At 38.7% G+C, this 19,545-nt stretch overlaps 1 protein-coding gene across 7 annotated transcripts in view; it reads right to left on the reverse strand.

Moving 5' to 3' along the window:
- Chd8 (chromodomain helicase DNA binding protein 8) overlaps nt 1-19,545 on the reverse strand; it is a 75,821-nt gene that overhangs the window by 14,117 nt on the left and 42,159 nt on the right. For 6 of the 7 annotated variants that reach the window (XM_090320483.1, XM_090320493.1, XM_090320509.1 and 3 more), the window contains 17 exons: nt 18,000-18,083; nt 16,061-16,198; nt 14,231-14,352; nt 13,850-14,093; nt 12,968-13,144; nt 11,798-11,941; nt 11,345-11,600; nt 8,460-8,670; nt 7,738-7,933; nt 6,915-7,082; nt 5,365-5,544; nt 5,107-5,217; nt 4,380-4,576; nt 3,959-4,158; nt 3,698-3,878; nt 3,312-3,401; nt 2,729-2,832 (listed from right to left, as the gene is read on the reverse strand). In XM_090320483.1, the coding sequence (XP_090176609.1) occupies nt 2,729-2,832; nt 3,312-3,401; nt 3,698-3,878; nt 3,959-4,158; nt 4,380-4,576; nt 5,107-5,217; nt 5,365-5,544; nt 6,915-7,082; nt 7,738-7,933; nt 8,460-8,670; nt 11,345-11,600; nt 11,798-11,941; nt 12,968-13,144; nt 13,850-14,093; nt 14,231-14,352; nt 16,061-16,198; nt 18,000-18,083 (2,803 nt within the window). The remainder of the gene's footprint in view (nt 1-2,728; nt 2,833-3,311; nt 3,402-3,697; nt 3,879-3,958; nt 4,159-4,379; nt 4,577-5,106; nt 5,218-5,364; nt 5,545-6,914; nt 7,083-7,737; nt 7,934-8,459; nt 8,671-11,344; nt 11,601-11,797; nt 11,942-12,967; nt 13,145-13,849; nt 14,094-14,230; nt 14,353-16,060; nt 16,199-17,999; nt 18,084-19,545) is intronic. The other variant, XM_090320519.1, reaches the window with a different exon arrangement.

A 19,545-nucleotide genomic window follows, 5' to 3' on the forward strand; every position in this document is an offset into this window, starting at 1 on the left:
TTCTTGTGTATTTTGTAGCTGTTGGAATAATCAGAATATCGAGACTATTTTTTTCATAATATAAGGCATAGTTGGCATTTTGTACCGCCATGTTAATATTCTTTTTTTTTTTTTTTTTTTGCCAGTCCTGGGCTTGAGCTCAGGGCCTGAGCACTGTCCTTGGACTTTCTCAAGGCTAGAGCTCTACCACTTGAGCCTCAGCACCACTTCCGGCTTTTTTCTATGTATGTGGTACCAAGGAATCTAACCTGGGTCTTCATGCATGCTAGCCAAGCACTTTAACCACTAGGCCAAACTCCCAGTCCACGTTAACATTCTTAAAAATTACGTTTTCTGGGCTGGGAATTAGGCCTAGTGGTTAAGAGTCCTTGCCAAGCAAGGTCCCAGGTTCAATTCCTTGGTACCATATACATAGACAAGGAAAGAAGTACTTTTGTGGCTCAAATGGTAAAACTCTATCCTTGAGAAAGAGAAAGCCCAAGGACAGCGCTCAGGCCCCGTGTTCAAGCCCTGGGACTGGCAAACAAACAAACATTAGCATGAACTCTGGGTATTGTGCTCTGAAGCATTTTTTTTTGGGGGGGGGATGGTTGGTCATGGGACTTGAACTCAAGAGCTGGGCTTTTTTTTTGCTGTTGTTGGTGGTGGTTGCAGGACTTGAACTCTGGGCCTGGGCCTTTTCCCTGATCTCTTCAGCTCAAGACTACCACCCTACTCCTGGAGCCACAGCACCACTTCCTGTTTTCTGGTGGTTAATTGAAGATAAGAGTCTATCAGACTTTTTAGTGTCAGCGCTGGTTTTGAACCTCGATCTTCAGATCTCAGCCTCCTGAATAGCTAGGATTACAGGCATGATCCACCGCACTGTACCGCTGTCTCAGAGCTTTTTAGCCTAAGGCTAGTGCTCTTGACAAATTGAGCCACAGTTCCACTTCCAATTTTCTGGTGGTTAACTGGAGATAAGACTCTCATGAACTTTGCTGCCTTGGCTGGTTTCAAACTGTGATTCTCAGACCTCAGCCTCCTGAGTAGCTAGGCTTACAGGCAGGAGCCACCAGTGCCTACCATTCTGTGGCATTTTGCTGGTTAACTGGAGATAACTTTTCTGCCTGAGCTGGCTCTAAACCAGACTTTCCAGGTCTCAACTACCACAGCATCTAGAATTACAAGCATGAGCCATAGGTTCCTAGTTAAATTTAATTACAGCAATTTAGAGTCATGAAGTATTTTAACACAGTAACTGATAAAATTTATTCAAAGAATGTATGTATTATGTTGATAGGTCTACATTTCTATTAACTACTGATCTTAAAATCAGCACTCCCAGGCTTGGGAGTTTGGCCAATGGTAGAGTGCTTGCCTAGCATGCATGAAGACCCGGGTTCAATTCCTTGGTACCACATACATAGAAAAAAAAAAAGGCCGGAAGTGGTGCTGTGGATCAAGTGGTAGAGTTCTAGCCTTGAGAAAAATCCAAGGACAGTGCTTAGGCCCTGAGTTCAAGCCCCAGGACTGGCAAATATTAAAAAGAAAAACCAAAAACCAAAAAAACCCCCACAGCACTCCCTTTACATGGATAAAGAAACTGAAGTTAGGGGCTGGGAGTTTGGCCTACTGGTAGAATGCTCGCCTAGCATGCATGAAGACCCAGGTTTGATTCCTCAGTACCACATACATAGAAAAAGCCAGAAGTGATGCTGTGGCTCAAGTGGTAGAACATTAGCCTTGAGAAACCCCAAGGACAGTGCTTAGGCCCTGAGATCAACCCCCAGGACTGGCAAATATTAAAAAAAAATAAAAATAATTTAAAAATAACTTTTAAAAAGAAAAGACCCTTCTTGAATACTTGTTTGTACTTGTACATGTCATTTCAAATATGATGTAAAAATCAATGTTAATAAATTCTTTAATTAAAAATAAAAAAAAAAAAGAAACTGAGGTCAGCTAACTTAGGTATTGGTCACACATTCTCAAATGAAGACTAAGAAACTTGTACCTGGAAGGAAATAAATACTAGGTGAAGCCTTGATGAACAATGAAGGAATGAATGAGCACATTTAAAGTAGCTTGCACTCCTTTAAACTTGTGGTCCTACAAGTTAATATAGGCTACAGATGATTAGTTTTCTCATCCCATTACAATTCCAAAAAAAAACACATGTAAGTGCCATTTTATTTTATAGAAGAAAGCACAATGTATTTTATTTTTCACAGGAAAGATGTCTCAATATGCAAAAAGGCTAGAATCTAGTATTTATTGCTTTTAACACAGGAAATCTGTTATTAGGCAAATAAGTTATTTTCCCTTTTCAGAGAACTCACACATATAACACTATAAGTGTTAAACCTTTAGACAAATGGACATTGACATTAATATAGCAACTCTACCAAGGCATAGGCAAGTCATTCAAACTAACTACAATTATCAACATAAATATCTTACTTTCCCTGACTTGTGGAACTTTAAATTGGACCCTACAATGTAGAGCAAGGTAATATTCTGGTAACAGTTACTGGAGAACACCAAACTACTCTGTACCTGGGGAAAAACTCTCCAACTGCCTTTCTTGACCATCTATATAGAGAAACTAATTGTTCTGCTCTGGATATGTATCTCACTCAAACATAACTTTATTGATGATCAATAAAAGAACTCATTTGTCATGAGAATTTTCCCAGAAGTTACACGCATATAAATAAAAAAGAATATGCTAGAAGAAGGTACCTACCATGCTTAAAGACGCCAATGAGCAGAGATTTATCAGCCTCACTGTCCCACCAGGTTGTTGGAACTTCCAGCTGATCTACCACTGGGAACCAGATGTCAATCTCACTGAAAGTACAAGATACACTCAGCAATGTTGGAAATAAAAAGTGTTCAAAAAGATTATATCGGTTTTTGTGCTTTACCCATTAATTTGAGTGCTTGTATATCTATTTGATGTCCTCATATTTATTTTAAGCATAGAATTAAAACCTAATGTATATTGCCGGGCACAGGTGCTTCATGTCTGTAAACCTAGCTATTTATGAGGAAGAGATTTGAGGACTGCAAATCAAAGCCAGCCCAGGCAGGAAAGTCTGAGAGACACTTATTTCCAATTAACCACTGAAAAGCCAAAAGTAGAGCTGTTGCTTAAATAGCAGAATGCTAGCCCTGAGCAAAAAAAAAAAATAAAAGCTTAGGGACAGTGCCAGGGCAAGTTCAAGACACAGCACTGGCACCAAAGAAAAGAATAAATAAATAAATATACCCCCCACATAATCCAAAGACATATAGAAGAAAAACAATCATTTCTAGAAGAACATTACCTGGCAATGGCACCCCCTAACACCTTCTCTGCCTGGTCTCCAATAACCTCTTGCCTTAGGTAATACAGCATTCGGACTCTCAACAGTACCCTAGAATGGATGGAGGAAGGATCAGCTTAGCAGTAGTGTAGAGTCTTAAATGAGAAATATCAGGGCCGGGAGTTTGGCCTAGTGGTAAAGTGCTTGCCTAGCATGCACAAAGACCCGGGTTCGATTCCTTGGTACCACATGCATAGAAAAAAGCTGGAAGTGGTGCTGTGGCTCAAGTGGTAGAGCTCTAGCCTTGAGAAAGTCCAAGGACAGTGCTCAGGCCCTGAGCTCCAGCCCAGGACTGGCAAAAAAAAAAAAAAAAAGAGAGAAATATCTTTGCCAAATCTCATCCTTACTTGTTACACTGATGTTTCAAATGCTTCTTATAACTCTCATCTTGGAAAAGTGTGTCAGGATTGTATTTCCGGATCCAATCTGCTTTATGGATATCAAAAGTACTTTGTGATTTAACTTTTTTTCCCTTGCGTCCACGGGGCACAGGGATTGACAGGCCTGGGAGAGGAGAGACATCAAAAACTTGGATTGAGAAAAACCCTTAGACCTCAAGAGGGCTAAATAACTTAAAGAAGATTGAAAAGTAAGGAGTTGGGAAATACCCGAATGATTCTGCAATTCTTTTGTCTTGCCATTTTCAGCGGGGCTAATCAAATCCCAAATGAAGCCTTTGATATTTTCATCTCCACGGTAATGTAGAAGGCAATACACAAGGATGGCACGGCATATTGTCTCCACATCTCGTTCAGTCATCCGTCGCTTAAAACGTCCATGGGACAAGATATCTCGCCATCGGCCCCAACTAACAAAAGAGCAAAGATAGTCCCTGACTCTCAGAAACTGGACCTCCTCAAAACAGTGGTAAATAAAATACTGGAAAGGGTTATAACAAATACTACGAACCCCCTCAAAAGAAAAAGATTTTCCATGTGATCCCTTTGGTCACAGCAGGCAACCGGAAAGGTAACAAGAAGACATTCAGGACGAAGATACACTACTTCACAAGGCAACATGGTTTCTTACCCATACACTAGGAGATGCTTTTCTACCCGAAAGCAGTCAGTGCGCCCATAAGCATGGTGACGGTCATGTCTCCGGGAGCGTGGCCTCTCATCATCCTCACTTTCTAAATCAGAGAATTCAACCAAGTCATCATCTTTCAGGGTGCTGAAGTGGCGGGTCTGTTTCCGGACTCTAGGTGTGTCAATCACCAAATTATTCTGGGAAAAGAACAGGAGGAAAATAGGATATGCATATGACATTTATAGCTTGAAATAGCAATGAAAATATTCAGCTTTCTTTTTTTTTTTTTTTGGTCCGTTATGGGACTTGAACTCTGTCCCTGAGCTCTTCAGCTCAAGGCTACTGCCCTACCCTTTGAGCCACAGCGCCATTTCCCATTTTCTGGTGATTTATAAGGGTCTCACGGACACTTTAGTGGCTGGGCTGGCTTTGAACCTCGATCCTCAGATCTCAGCCTCTTGAGGAGCTAGGATTACAGGTGTGAACCACTGTGTCCGGCTTTTCTTTTTGATTTTAAAGTAACGTAAAATAATCTACAAGTATTTAGGAAGCAAAAGTGGTTGATCTCTAAGGATTTTTCCAGGGCCTCCTAGGTAGAACGTTGTTACAAGAGTCCTTATTGTAACCCTACCCTGATAAACTGGAATTTGCACCAAAGAACCGGAGCAGTTATAAAAAGTAGTGTATCTTCTGTAACACTTCTTCCCAAAAGGAAGAATAAGCTCACCTTGCTATTAAGCAGGTCCATGTCTAGGTCAGCCTTTTTGGCCCACTTCTGCCAAAAATTAGGATCATCCAGAGAAATATCTGTTCTATTTTCAGAAGCAACAAAGCTTGCCTAGTTAAAATAAAAACATGCAGGATAAAGTTATTTATACTACCAGTTTGAACAACAACAAATTGGCAAATTGAAAAATCGTATTTAAATTATGGCAATTCCTCTCTCTGCTCTTCTATTATCTGTTACAGATAGGTCTGAACATGCCTTTGCAAAAGTAGAACCTTTCCCTTCAGATTCAATAGTGATGGTTGTAGTTCTTCTTAACAAGATCTGGTCTATGTCCTCTTCACAAAACTTGGAGCCCTCATCATCTTCCTCCATTATAGCAGCATAAGCCCCTTTTCTTAAGAGATCTTCAATCTCTTTCTTGGAGAACTGCTGGATCTGCAACAGAAAAATGGAAAGATTACCAATGGAGTATTATCTAGCCAAGCCGTATGCTGGCGGCTTGCACCTGTAATCCCAGCCACTCAAGAGGCTGAGATCTGAGGATCGAGTTTCAAAGCCAGCCCAGACACAGAAGAGATGCTTATCTCCAATTACCCACCAGAAAACCAAAGTAGCACTGTGGCTCAAAGTGGTAGAGCACTAGCCTTGAGTTGAAGAGCTCAGGGACAACACCTAAGCCCAGAGTTCAAGCCCCATGACCAACCAAAAAAAAAAAAAGAATATTATCTAGCCATGCCTTAATAGTTCACTGTAAGAAACACTAATAAAAGTGCTCAGCATGCACAAAGCCCTGGGTTCGATTTCTCGGTACCACATACACAGAAAAAGCAGGAAGTAGCGCTGTGGCTCAGGTAGCAGAGTGCTAACCTTGAGCAAAAGGTGCCCAAGGACAGTGCCCAGGCCCTGAGTTCATGGTCCAGGACTGGCAAAAATTAAAAATAAATAAATAAATGAATAAATATTAATGAAAGTATCATTAGTCAAGGCTCAGTGGTAGAGCAACATAGGACCTCTCATGTCCCAGACACTGGGTTTGATTCCTAGAACCATAAAAATAAAAAAGTCCTCTTAATGCAGTGTAATTATCAATTATGAATAAATAAAGCATGAAAAAAATGCAATACTTGTGAATTCACGCCGGGAACAGTGACTCAAGCTCCCAACACTAGCTTCATGAGAGGTGGAGATAATGAGGCTAGAGTGAAAAAAAGAAAAAAGTTTTCAAGATTCCATCCCAACCAATGTCTAAGCAACCTACAGGGAAAGCCAAAAGGTAGGATGTGGTGGCACACATCTGTTACCCAAGTGACATGTAGAAACACAAATAGAAGTTCATAGTTCAGGCCAACCTGGGGGCATAAAGCAAAGTCCTACTTTGAAAATAATCATTAGAAAAAGGAGCTACTGCAGTGATATGGGTAATAAGAGTGCCTGCCTGGCAAGCAAGGAGCCCTGAATTAAAATCTCAGTACAGGCTGAGAGTATGGCTTAGAGGTAGAGTGCTTGCCTAGCATGCATGAAGCACTGGGTCCAGTTCCTCAGTACCACGTACACAGAAAAAGCCAGAAGTACAGCTGTGGTTCAAGTGGTGGAGTGCTAGCCTTCAACAAAAGAGGCTCAGGGACATTGCCCAGGCCCTGAGTGCAAGTCCCAGGTCTTGCAAAAAATAAAAATTAAATAAAATCTCAGTACAACAAAAACAATTTTCAAAACTTGAGAATAAAAACAAAAATTTTCCTGTATACAAAGTCTTTTCTCTACCTGTAGATGAGCCACTATAAACATGTCCATTAACTTGAACTTACACCAGTGATGTTGCCATCCCGACCACTCATGGACTGAAGGACAGCCTTATCCAATCCCAACTTGAGGCTAGCCTTATCAAACATCTCTCTCTCATAGGAATTGCGAGTGATGAGTCGATAGACCTTCACAGCTTTGCTCTGTCCAATGCGATGACACCGTGCCTGGGCCTGGTTGAACATAAAAGTAGAGAAGAATGAAGGACACATAATACCAATCCACAGTTTCTTCTCATTTATAAAACAGACATGAGAACAACTCCAAACCAAGTCCACTTCAAAATTAAATAATTGTGAACTAGAATCTGCTCGTATAAACAATTCCCACAGTCATAACTGTACATTTGCATAGCACAAAAGCTATGAGAGCAGACATGAGGAGTTGCAACAGCAATCAGTGAGCCCACAGAGTCTTTAATATTTACTATGAGGAGGCTGGGAGTTTGGCCTAATGGTAGAGTGCTTGCTTAGCATGCACAAAGACCCGGGTTCGATTCCTAAGGACTACCTACACACACAGAAAAAAGCCAGAAGTAGTGCTGTGGTTCAAGTGGTAGAGCTCTGGCCTTGAGAAAATCCAAGGACAATGCTCATGCCCTGAGCTCAAACCCAGGACTGGCCAAAAAAAAAATTTATTATTAGGTTCTTTACAAAAACCTGACCATTAAACAACTTTTACTAAGGAAGTAAACAATTACATATTTTCTGAAAAATGGATCTAAGAGATCTGATTTTATTGGGGCTGTTTCATTTTGTTTAAAAAAAATAAAAGAGAAACGCTGTCCTTGGTTGAAAACTTAGTTATTATGAAAATGATTTCGCTTACCTGCAAATCATTTTGTGGATTCCAATCTGAATCGAAGATGATGCACGTATCAGCAGCTGTAAGATTAATTCCAAGTCCACCAGCTCGAGTACATAGCAAAAAGACAAAGCGGTCAGAGTCAGGCTTGCTAAAGCGGTCTATAGCAGCCTGCCGAAGGTTTCCTCTAACTCGCCCATCTATGCGTTCATACAAATACCTATATGGGAGAAAGTCACAGGGGGAAAAAAAACAGCTAAGCACAAGAAGAAAACAAAACAGGAGAACAACAATACCAGTACCTCATAACTTGTGAACAGAGCCACCTAATGTTGAGAGGAAGAGCCTTGAATACTGTCTTGGTTTGTTTTTGTTTTTTGCCAGTCCTGGGGCTTGAACTCAGGGCCTGAGCACTGTCTCTGGGCTTTCCTGAAGGCTAGCACTCTACCACTTAAGCCACAGCACCACTTCCAGCTTTTTTATGTGGTATCAAGGAATTGAACCCAGGTCTTCGTGCATGCTAGGCAAGCACTCTACCACTAGGCCAAACTCCCAGCCCCTTGAATACTTCTTTACTACAATTAGTCAACTCTAAAAACCAGGCTTTGGAAGTCTTTACTTTTTTTCTGTTCTGCAGATCAAAGCCAGGGAGGGGCTTCAAGGCAAGCATTCAAATCATTGAGCTGTATTTCTAATTCACATTACAATCTTATGAAGACATAAAGACTAGACAACTCATTTCTCACCTCCTCTGAATTAGATAGTCTTCTAGGATATCTAAGCAGCGTACCATCTGGGAAAAGATCAGAACTTTATGGCCACCAGCTTTAAGCTTTGGAAGTAACTTGTCAATAAGAACCAATTTGCCAGCTGAACGAACCATGGCCTGCAGGTGGAAGTCATGAGGTATAATGTGGCAAGCTTCCCGAAATTCTGTTAGAATTTTTTCTTCTGCACCTGCCAACAGAAAAATCAGACTTGATGTTGAGATTCAGTGAAAACATTTAAGCCTTATTTAACTTGATGAATTATTCAAGTTAATACTTACCAAAAAAATATGTAAACATGTGGATAAGGACTAACATGAAATATACAAGTTATTAGAATACAGATACCCCTCAACTCAAAAATGGAGTTGTAGAACATATTTGTTGAGAATACACTGAGATATTATTTATAAAATTGGAAAGAGCAAATTGTATTTAATTTTGAAGCTATTAATGACAAACAGGATAGAAAAAAAAATGTTTCACATGGGTAATCTTTTTTTAAAAAAAGAAGCAAGCCTTCAGGGAAAGAAGCCAAACTATCCCTATATGCATGTGACATGATCTTATAAACAAAGGACCTACAAGACTCTATTCCTCAAACTCCTAGACTTCATAAAAAAAACTTTGGTGAAGTTGCTGGATATAAAATCAACCCACACACAAAAAAAACAAAAAAAACTTTCTGTACGCTAACAATATACAAGCAAAGAGAGAAACTGGGAAAATAATTAAAAATACATGTTTTAGGAATAAACTTAAATAAAGAAGGAAAAGACCACTATAGTGAAAACTATAAAAATCTCAAGGAAGAAACTGAAGACACTATCAGGAAATGGAAGACTTCCTATGTTCTTGGGTCAGTAGAATATTGTTAAAATGAGTATACTTCTAAAGGCGATCTACAAATCTAATACAATCCCCATCAAAATCCCAGTGACATTCTTCACTAAGTTAGAGTATAAACAATACATAAATTTACAGGGAACAACAAAAGACTTCGACCAGTCAAAGCACTTTTTTGGGGGAGGAAAGCAGTGCTGGTGATATAAAGCTCCTAGACTTCAAGGTCTACTACAGGACTATATATAAATTAATAACAAAAACAACTTGGCACTGGCACAAAAACAAGCCCAAAGATCAATGAAAGAACCTAGAAGACCCAGAAACAAAGCCTACAGTAAATGAATCAATAAATGGGCAAAGTAGCTTAAGATAGATTTCTCAGAAGAAGTATTAAGAGTGGCAAACATCCTTGGTGTTGGTGGCTCACGCCTATAATCTTAGCCAGTCAGGAGGCTGAGATCTGAGGATCCTGACTCAAAGCCAGCCCAGGCAGAAAAGTCTGTGACACTCTCATCTCCAATTAATTACCAGAAAACTAGAAGTGGTATTGTGGCTCAAAGTAGTAGAGTGCTACCTCGGAGCAAAAGAGTTCAGGAACAGTGCCCAGGACAAGAGTTCAAGCCCTATAACCAACAAATTTTTTTTTTTAAATATATCAAATAGACACAAAAGGAAATGCTCAATAACCCTGGAAATGCAAATCAAAACAACTCTGATATTCCATCTCACTCCAGTTAGACTGGCCAACATCAAGAAACTGAACAACAAATGCTGGTGGAATGTGGGGAAAGGGGAACCCTATTGCACTGATGGTGGAACTGTAAACTAGGACAGCCACTCTAGAAGGCAATTTGGAGATTCCTCAAAGAAACTAAACATAGAAGTTTCCTGTGACCAAGGATACCACTCCTGGGCTTCCACCCAGATCATTACAATAAGGACACCTGCACATCCATGTTCACTGCTACAGTATTCACAACAGTAAAGTTATGAGAACGGCCCAGATGCCCTACAACTGATGAGTATATCAATAAAACATAATGTGTTCACTCTCTTTCTCTCTATGGAATTTTACTCATCTATTAGAAAGAATAAGATCATTTTATTTGCAGGGAAACAGATAATGCTAAGTGAGGTAAGCCAAGCTCAGAAAGACAAACGGTGCATGTTTTCTCTCATAAGTGGAAGCTAGACCTAAAAAATAATTGGGCATGCATGATAACCTATATAGTACTCGAGGCAATCACACAAACAGATTAAACGAGAACACCCTTAGGGGAAAAACACTAAGATTAACTTATATGAACATTTAAATTACTATTTACAGAAACAAGCTTCTTAAAATAGAAACAGGTTTTTGTTTTGTTTTGTTTTGTTTTTGGTGGTCCTTGTTACTGTTGGTGGTAAAAGGTGTTTTTCTTTGCTTTGGTTTCTTTATTTCTCTTTTAGGGGGGCAAAGCAGGGGGAGCAGAAAAGGAGAGAGGAAGGGTGAACAAATATAATTATTCAGTATATACTAAGTGAAAAGTAATGTATGTAACATGTGAGCAGGAATAGGAAGGGACAACTGGAGGAAAACAAACAAAGGGGTGACATTGTATACAAAAAGAAATGTACTCATTACCTGACATAAAACAGTAGCCCCTCCATACAACACCTTAATAATAACAATTTTCTTAAAAGAAAAACAGCTGGGTGCCAGTAGCTCACATCTGTAATCCTAGCTACTCGGGAGGCTGAGGTTTGAGGCTGAGGCTGAGGTTTGAAGCCAGCCTAGTCAGAATAGTCCTCATGAAACTCTTATCTCCAATTAACCACTCAAAAGCCAGAAGTGGATCAAGTGTAGAGTACTAAGCCTTGAGCACAAAGAGACACAGGGACAGCATCCAGATCCTGATTTTAAGCTCCACAACTGACAAAAGACAAATAAGCACATTTTTTGTACCCTTCAAACCTCAGTCTCGTGGATTAAAGAGGAGTGTCATTAGGAAAGCAAACCTGGTCACTAATTTCCTCACCATTGATGAGATACGGGTGGTTGCAGCACTTGCGCAGTTCCATCATCGTGTTGAGTAGATTAGGCATATTAGTATGGCCTGCTCCTTTGGAAAGGAAGGAGAAATTCTTCTCTAAAATAGCCCGATAGTATTTCTTCTGGATGTTAGTTAGTTCTACTTCAATAATGGTTTCCTGTTTAGGAGCCAAGTTTTTTTCAACATCCTCTTTAAGTCTTCTCAGCATCATTGGCTTGAGAATAGCCTGTAGTTTTTGAACCTATAGTTTACAGAAAGAACAATAAATCGATAACATGGCAGATATTCTCACATGATAAACAAATATGGAAAAATGACAGGCTTCTACTCTAGGGAATAAATTTTGGATATCTCCAAGTAGGAGTCAGGAAAGGCTCTTGCTGCCTGTGATAACAACTGTTTTGGTCTTGTTAGTATCTAACTGGCCATATTTCCTACCTGTTCCTCTGTCTTAAGATCCCCGAAGTCCTTGAGAAATTCTGATTCTGAAGGAAACTGTGAAGGTTCCAAGAAATGAAGCAAGCTAAACAATTCCTCCACCGTATTTTGCAGTGGCGTTCCTGTGAGTAATACTTTGTGCTCCTAGAAATAGAGAAAACAGAAGAAATAGAGAAAACTCAAAATCTGCAATGGACTTCCCACCTTTTCCAACAAATCTTTACATTTAGTTATCTATGAAGTAATCTCCATAGAAAGGGTTACTGTTTTAACTTCTACTTATTCTTCTGGTAACACAAAGCAATTAAGAAACTCTCTGGGTGTGGGAATTAAGGCACCATTTATCTGGCAAATATCATGTAACCCTTCTATTAATTACAATAAAAAATATATTAAAAAAAAGAAACTCTCTGGGATTATTTAATATATTGAAACAAAGTAAATGTGATTATAAACAAATGAAGAAATGGCAACACAGACTAAATGTTTTCTAAATTTATGTATCACCACATTCACTTCCCACAGATATCCTAATTTTTTACCCTCCAGGGCATGTATTTATGGTGGACTGAATTATTTATTAATGTCCATTAATTCTTTATAATTCTTCCTATTAAGGCTTACCCCTAGAATCTAGGTTGGATATGTTCTAACAAAGAAAATGTAGCAAATGTGACACTACTTGAGTTTCAGAGACTTATCTCCAAGGTCTTGTAGCTTCTGTTACTACTCTTTGCAACACTGTCATAGACTATCTTGTAAAGCCCAGATTGGTGTACCACAGGATGAAGATGATCCTGTTCCCTCAGCCAATAACCCACATCAACTGTCAACTTCAGAAGCATCAAGGGAACATATTAGCTCAGCTTAGCCTAACTGGTCATTCTAGAGTCACGAAAAATATATTGGCTGTGTTAAGTTTCTAAGCATGTTTTGTATTGTAAAGAATAGGTACCAAATAGTTTCCTACTGCTCCTCTTGTTGAGAACACTAACATGATTAAATTCTATCACTTGCCAACTTTTATGTAACTTTCACATTATATATAATAACAACACTGCTCAAGTTCTGATTTTGTGTTCTATTCTAACTTAGAGGAATTTTTATTCCATTGAGAATTTAGCGTGAACTGCAGGTATCTGTGCCCCCAGGTCAGTGCAGGAAGCTCACCAGGTCCATGTGCTTGAGACTATCAAGCAGCTTGCAATTACGGTTCTTTAATCGATGGGCCTCATCAATGATGACACATCGCCACTCGATTTCCCGAAGTTCTGGACAGTCTGACAAGATCATCTCAAAAGTCGTAATCAAGGCATCAAATTTGTAAGCACCTGGGATGAGGCGCCCCTAAGCATAAAAGCAGTGAGGTCAGAAAAAGGCTAATACACATCTACTTGAGCTCTTCTGAATTGTTTTTCAATATTCAGGCAAGTTTAACATAAAAACCACACCACAACCCTGCTCCACTGTTTATATGACCAACAAATAAATACCAGACCACTAAATAAGTATCCTGTCTTTTCAACAGAAAAATGAGAGAACTTATTCAACAAAGCTATACATTTCTGACTCTGTCTAACCTATGTATCTCTACTAGATCGCTTAACAAAGACACTGACATTGTTGAGCAATGTGAAAATGTAAGTACAAACACAAAGGTGGGGGCCAGGAGTGTGGCCTAGTTGTAGAGTGTTTGCCTAGCAAGCTTGGAGACAGGGTTCAGTTTCTTGGTACCACATACATAGCCACAAGTGGTGTTGTGGCTCAAGTGGTAGAGCACTAGCCTTGAGAAAGCTCAAGACAGTTCCCAGGATCTGAGTCAAAGCCCTGAACTGACAAATAAAATAAAATAAAAAATAAAGGTAAAAGATGGGTGGGGTGTCTGTAGTCTAGTCAGAACTCCAGCCCTCAGGAAGCTGAGCAATTAGTGAGTTTGAGACCAGCCTGATCAATTTAACGGGTCTTTAATTAATACATAGCCCTTAAACTACCAGGCACCTTATCATGGCCTACTTTCTGTAAGCCATACAATTCCCAAGACATACAACTCACCCTTGAGTCTTTGCAGTACATTTCATATTGCTGAATCATCTGCCGGCTAGCCAGGCTACCATGGTATACAATAGTGTTCATTTCTGTCCATGTATTGAATTCTCGCTCCCAGTTGGTAATTGTGGACAGTGGAGCAATGACCAAGAAGGGGCCATGGATGCCCACATTATATACCTCCTGCAAGAAGGCAATGGACTGAATAGTTTTGCCTAATCCCATCTCATCTGCCAGAATGCAGTTCTGCCTGTAAATTTACCAGGAGAAAAAAAAAGCTTGTCAAAAATTACCATCTTAAAAGAAATCATGTACCTGGGAAGAAAAGTATCTCAACAGAAAATGTATAAAAATAATTCCCAGACTTAAACCCATTCTTTGCTTTACCTGTTATACCAATTAAAGAGGAGCCAATTGACTCCTTCCAATTGATATTCCCGTAACTGGTTTCGGTTTTTATATTCATGTGACAGCTCCAACTTCTTCCAGGCATTTGCCTGTGGACGATTCTAAAAAACAAAAACAAAACCAAAATCTAAATAAATAAGATGTAGATACTAATACTATAAAACAAAGTGTAATAGGCAATTCTAGTCATTTAAATCAATTAGATTGCGTTAAAACCTGTCCTACTGAAAGGCTCCCACCAATAATCATAGTTGTTCAGTAGGATATTTAAAGGATTATGATTCAAAGACAGCAATGAAGAAAACTCTTTAAGAATCAATCTCCAAATAACTAGCACACAACTGGACTAGAGGTATGCTTCAAGTAGTAGAATGCCAGCCACGTAAGTGGGAGGTACTGAGCAAACTCCAATATCACAAAGAGAAAGAAAGAAAAAAAAGATAAAAGGAAACAAAAATGAAAACCCAACTGATCACATTGTGGATAAAGAAAATTTCTTTTCATATAATGGAATTGAGATATTCACTTTAAAATCTGAAAGAAATGTATTTAGGTGTTGATTTTTTTCAAAATAGGATCTTACTACCTTGCTCAGGCTAATTTGTGACCGTTAGCTGAGCAAGTAGTTGAAATTAGACATGATTCACCAAGCGCTACTCTAGGCAATGATCATAAATAGCTGATAACATCATAAAATTCAGACCGATGGAAGTATACAGCATCCATCTATGAAGCAGACTTACTTATCTCCCTTCTCCATCTGACCAAGTTTCAACAGTGGTAATGTCAACAATGTGGTAGCTCAGACTTCTTATCCTAGCTAATAGAAAGCCTGATATCTGAGTCTCCTATATTAAAATGAGCCTAGGCAAGGAAGTCTATGACATTCTTATGTCCAAATAACAGCAAAAAGCTGGAAGTAAAAAGTGGTTCAAATAGCACAGTGCCAGTCTTAAGCGAAAAAAGGGAAATGTGCCCACTACCAACATACACATAAACACATGCACACACGCACGCATTAGACAACACTGCTTTAAACCTAAGTATTTACATGAAATAATGAGAAACAAAAACATATGTTTAAAAAGTACCAAAGGAGCTGACCACTGGTGGCTCAAATCTGTAATCCTAGCTACTAAGGATCTGAGGATCACAGTCTGAAGCGAGCCCAGGTAAGAAAGTCTGTGGGACTCTTAACTCCAATTAACTACCAGAAAACCACAGTTTTGGTGGTTCAAATGGTAGAGCGCTAGCCTTGAGCAAAACAGCTCAGGGACAGTGGCCAGGCCTGAGTTCAACCCCTACAACTGACAAAAGAAAAAAAAAAGAAAAAAAGGACCGGAGACAGGAGTGTGGCCTACTGGTAGAAGGCTCGCCTAGCATGCGAGGGAAACGGGGACAAAAACATGAGAAAGGGTGAGAAGCAATGTACCTACTACGTGATGAATGTAATTGTAATTCATCTATACATTACCCCAACAATAAAAAATAAAAAAAATGACATAAACATTGAAATAGCTTAAAATGAAATAAAAATCTGACTTAAAGTAACTTGGGAGATGAAAATGAATACGCAGGAAAAAAAAAAAACATTGGCCAAGTATTGATCACTGTGCGTTAGGCAGCAGACACATTAGGGCATTTCTTCAACCTCTGTGTGTTTGAACATTTCCATAACTAAAAGCGAAATAGCACAACATGTGTAGTTGGAAAAAATTAAATGACTGCCTATATTACTCCCTTATTCCTGTATCTCCAAAACATTAATTTACATCTATACATTTACCTTCTAAACCCAAATGTACCTACCACCCTTTTGAGCTCTGGGTGTCTTGACTGGATGCGTTTAAATTCTCGAATTTTGCCCTCATCGACATCCTCCTTTAGCTCCCATGTACTGTCCTCATAGGGCAGAGAGCACCATTTCACCAGGTAGTAAATGACAGGCTACAAGAGAACAATCTTAGTGAATACACTCGCATTCTGTGCTATGGAAAAAGAAGAGAATTTGGCAATCAAGTACTAACACCTGAAAGATGCCATATGCTCAGTTGGCTAATGTATTGTTATAACTTTTGACATTCTTTCGGCCAATTTATAAGAATCCTTTCTAAAAGGAAAATTTCTATAGCAGTAGTACTAAAACAGTAGTAATAACCAAACAGTAGTACTGTAACACTATTACTAAAACCAAAGAAACAAAATAAAAACAAGATAAGGACCACACTATGTCAAAGTGAAAGAAGAGTTCAATCCTATATTATTTTCTTTTGGCACAAGATTTTATAGAGGCAAGAATCTGAGTTATAATTCTGGTTATAATGATGTATGGAAGCAAGCCACTTTGATCATGAGTTAAGCTCAGCCTACAAATAATAAATATCTTTTAAGACACAGTCCTTATTTATAAAGACATATAGTAATACGTATAATGTACTACATATTTGATATATACATATATATATGGTAAAAAGTGAAAATAGCATTTAAACATTAGAGTTTCATGTTACAGAATAAAAAGCTAATGAACGATGGAAAAATGTGAAAAGTTTTCTTTTTCTCCACTGGTCGTTACTATAAATACAAATACTGTAAATAAAATATGGCTGCAGTTATAAACTGACATGTTCAATGGTAACCACTTTGTACAACTACTTAAGGATAATAAGAATAGTTATGACTGAAGAAAATTATAGGCATGGCTCAAAAGGTAGAGTACCAATTGTGAGTGAGAAAGCAGTGAGAGCAGTAATGGCCTCAGTACTGGCACAAAATACATAAATACATGTATATACGTATATGCATACATACAAATGAAGTCTAAATGTAAGTTGAAGTAAATTGGAAAGAAATAATGTTGAATTCATCGATGATTTAGGTCTGTATGACTCTTACTCGGAAACTAAAACAGCTTTTGTGAAACCATCTGGTGTTTAATAACATTTAATATAGACTTCCCAATACAAAACAATACTAGTATAGCAAGTCCCAAGTCAAGCTATGGGTGAAAATCACTCAACAAATCAATTTAAAAGTTAAGGGACTGGAGTGCCATTCTAGATTTACAATGGGTGTGGAATCTCAAAATGTGTCATAAACTGCAAATTCAAGTGAGAAGTAATGCACCTACTATCTGATGAATGTAACTGTAACCCCTCTATACATTATACTGACAATAAAATTTTTAAAAAAATGCAAATTCAAGGTATGGCACAAGTGATCAGCAGCTATAATGAAAAAACCTGAGAGCAAAGTCCTGTTCTAGACTGGCATACACACATACAAAAACAACAAAAATTGTACACGTACACACACACACACACACACACACACACACACACACACACACACACATAGACATGTAATTTCAGAAACTGACAAATGTAAAGCATTTGATTAATGTTGAGTTCTAAAAATATTTAATTGTTAACAATGTGACTGAAAGAAACCAGGAATATTTTTATGATCATAAGTTCCCTTTCCCCTGCCCAAGACCCTAACTGTAACTGAGTCTGCATGGTCTTCCATACAAAATCTGAAAGACAATGAGACCCAGATGAATGACTTTTCAGCTCTACATATTTAACTTTGAAGGAATACATATTTTTAGCTTCTGTACTCCCTGGCCTTCCCATTACCCCTCAAATGATCCCACAAAAATATCTTTTTGGTTCAAGAGATTTTTCAAGCAAACAGACCAGCAGAAATCGACATAAGGCCTTTTATGTCCTTCCATGTCTCAACTTACCTCTCCATTATCCTTGTCTATGCTGTGAGATTCATCCAATATCCTATCCACCTCTACATAGTCTGGATTGAAGGGCTCTTCATCCTAGATGAGATAGAAACAAAATAATAATAAGAAAAATATTGCCCAGTACATCTAACCTCCTTTACCATACTTTTTACAATATTAAATTCTATGAACTTAACTGGGCCATTACTTAGAAAGTTACCAGATAAAGTATCTCCTACCATAGGTATGTTCTCCCTGGCACAGGCTTATCTCTCCCCACAAGCTCTGGCTTATCTCTACTCCACTGCTTTTCTCTCTACCAAACCATTCCCACATAAAATACAAACAAATCTTAATTAAAATTATACTTGATCTTTATCTCTGTGCACTGGTTTCTTGCTCTGCCTCTTTTTTTTTTTTTGCCAGTCCTGGGCTTGGACTCAGGGCCTGAACACTGTCCTTGGGTTCTTTTTCTCAAGGTTAAAGCTCTACCACTTGAGCCTCAGCTCCACTTCTGGCTTTTTTCTATGTATGTGGTACTGGAAGAATTGAACCTGGGTCTTGGTGCATGCTAGGTAAGCACTCTACCACTAGGCCAAACTCCCAGCCCATCCCACAAGTTTTATACATGTTATCTCTATCTCTTCATTCTCACTTTCTGTCCACTTCACTGGCATCATACAATAAAAGTCCAGGTCCTAGCCACTCAGGAGCCTGAGCTCTGGTGATTACAATTCAAGTCAGCCTGGGCAGACAAAGCCAGTTCTTATTTCCAAGAAACAAGCAAAAAACTTAAATGGAGGTATGATTCAGTGGTAGAACCCCAGCCATGAGTGTAAAAGCTAAAGCAAGAATTTGTAGCCTTGAGTTCAAACTCCCAGTACCAGCAAAGTCAGTCACAAATAACTTCCACATCGTCAAATGGACACATTTCTTTCTTATCTTTCTCTAGTTTTACTAGTAATAAAAATTTCCTGTATCATCGTATCTATATTAGATTAGAAATTTGAGAAAAGAAATGTTTTCTCTTAATGAGAAGGCTGCTTATACCTAAAGAGACCATTAATGCCTGAAGACTGACATTGGAAGGAAAAGAAAGCCTTAAGTGGATCCGAAATCACTATATACTGTAACAAATAAACAGACTGTATTTAAATGTAGGAAAAATGAATCATGGGCAATTAAGTAAGGAACATAGTAATTAAATTTAAACTTGTGGGCATCAGTGGCTCACGCTTATAATCCTAGCTACTCAGGAGGCTCGGATCTGAGGATTATAAATGTTTAAAGACTGCCGAGATAGGCAAGTCCCTGAGACTCTTATCAATAAACTATTCAGAAAAAGCTGGAAGTATGCTATAGCTCAAGTGATAAGAGTGCTAGCCTAGAACACAGAGAGGCTCAGGGACAAAGCCCAAGCACTGAGTTCAAGCCCCAGGACCGGCAAAAGAAATAATAATAAACTTTATACTTATATATACAAATGAATTCTAAGTCTCTTGAAGGCTCAGCCAAAGCTAACAACCCAGTAATTTATGCTTCTATAAAAAAGCAATCA

Source organism: Megascapheus bottae, chromosome 2, assembly GCF_031878675.1.
Source record: "Megascapheus bottae isolate mThoBot1 chromosome 2, mThoBot2.hap1, whole genome shotgun sequence".
In the NCBI taxonomy this organism is placed as follows: Eukaryota; Metazoa; Chordata; class Mammalia; order Rodentia; family Geomyidae; genus Megascapheus; species Megascapheus bottae.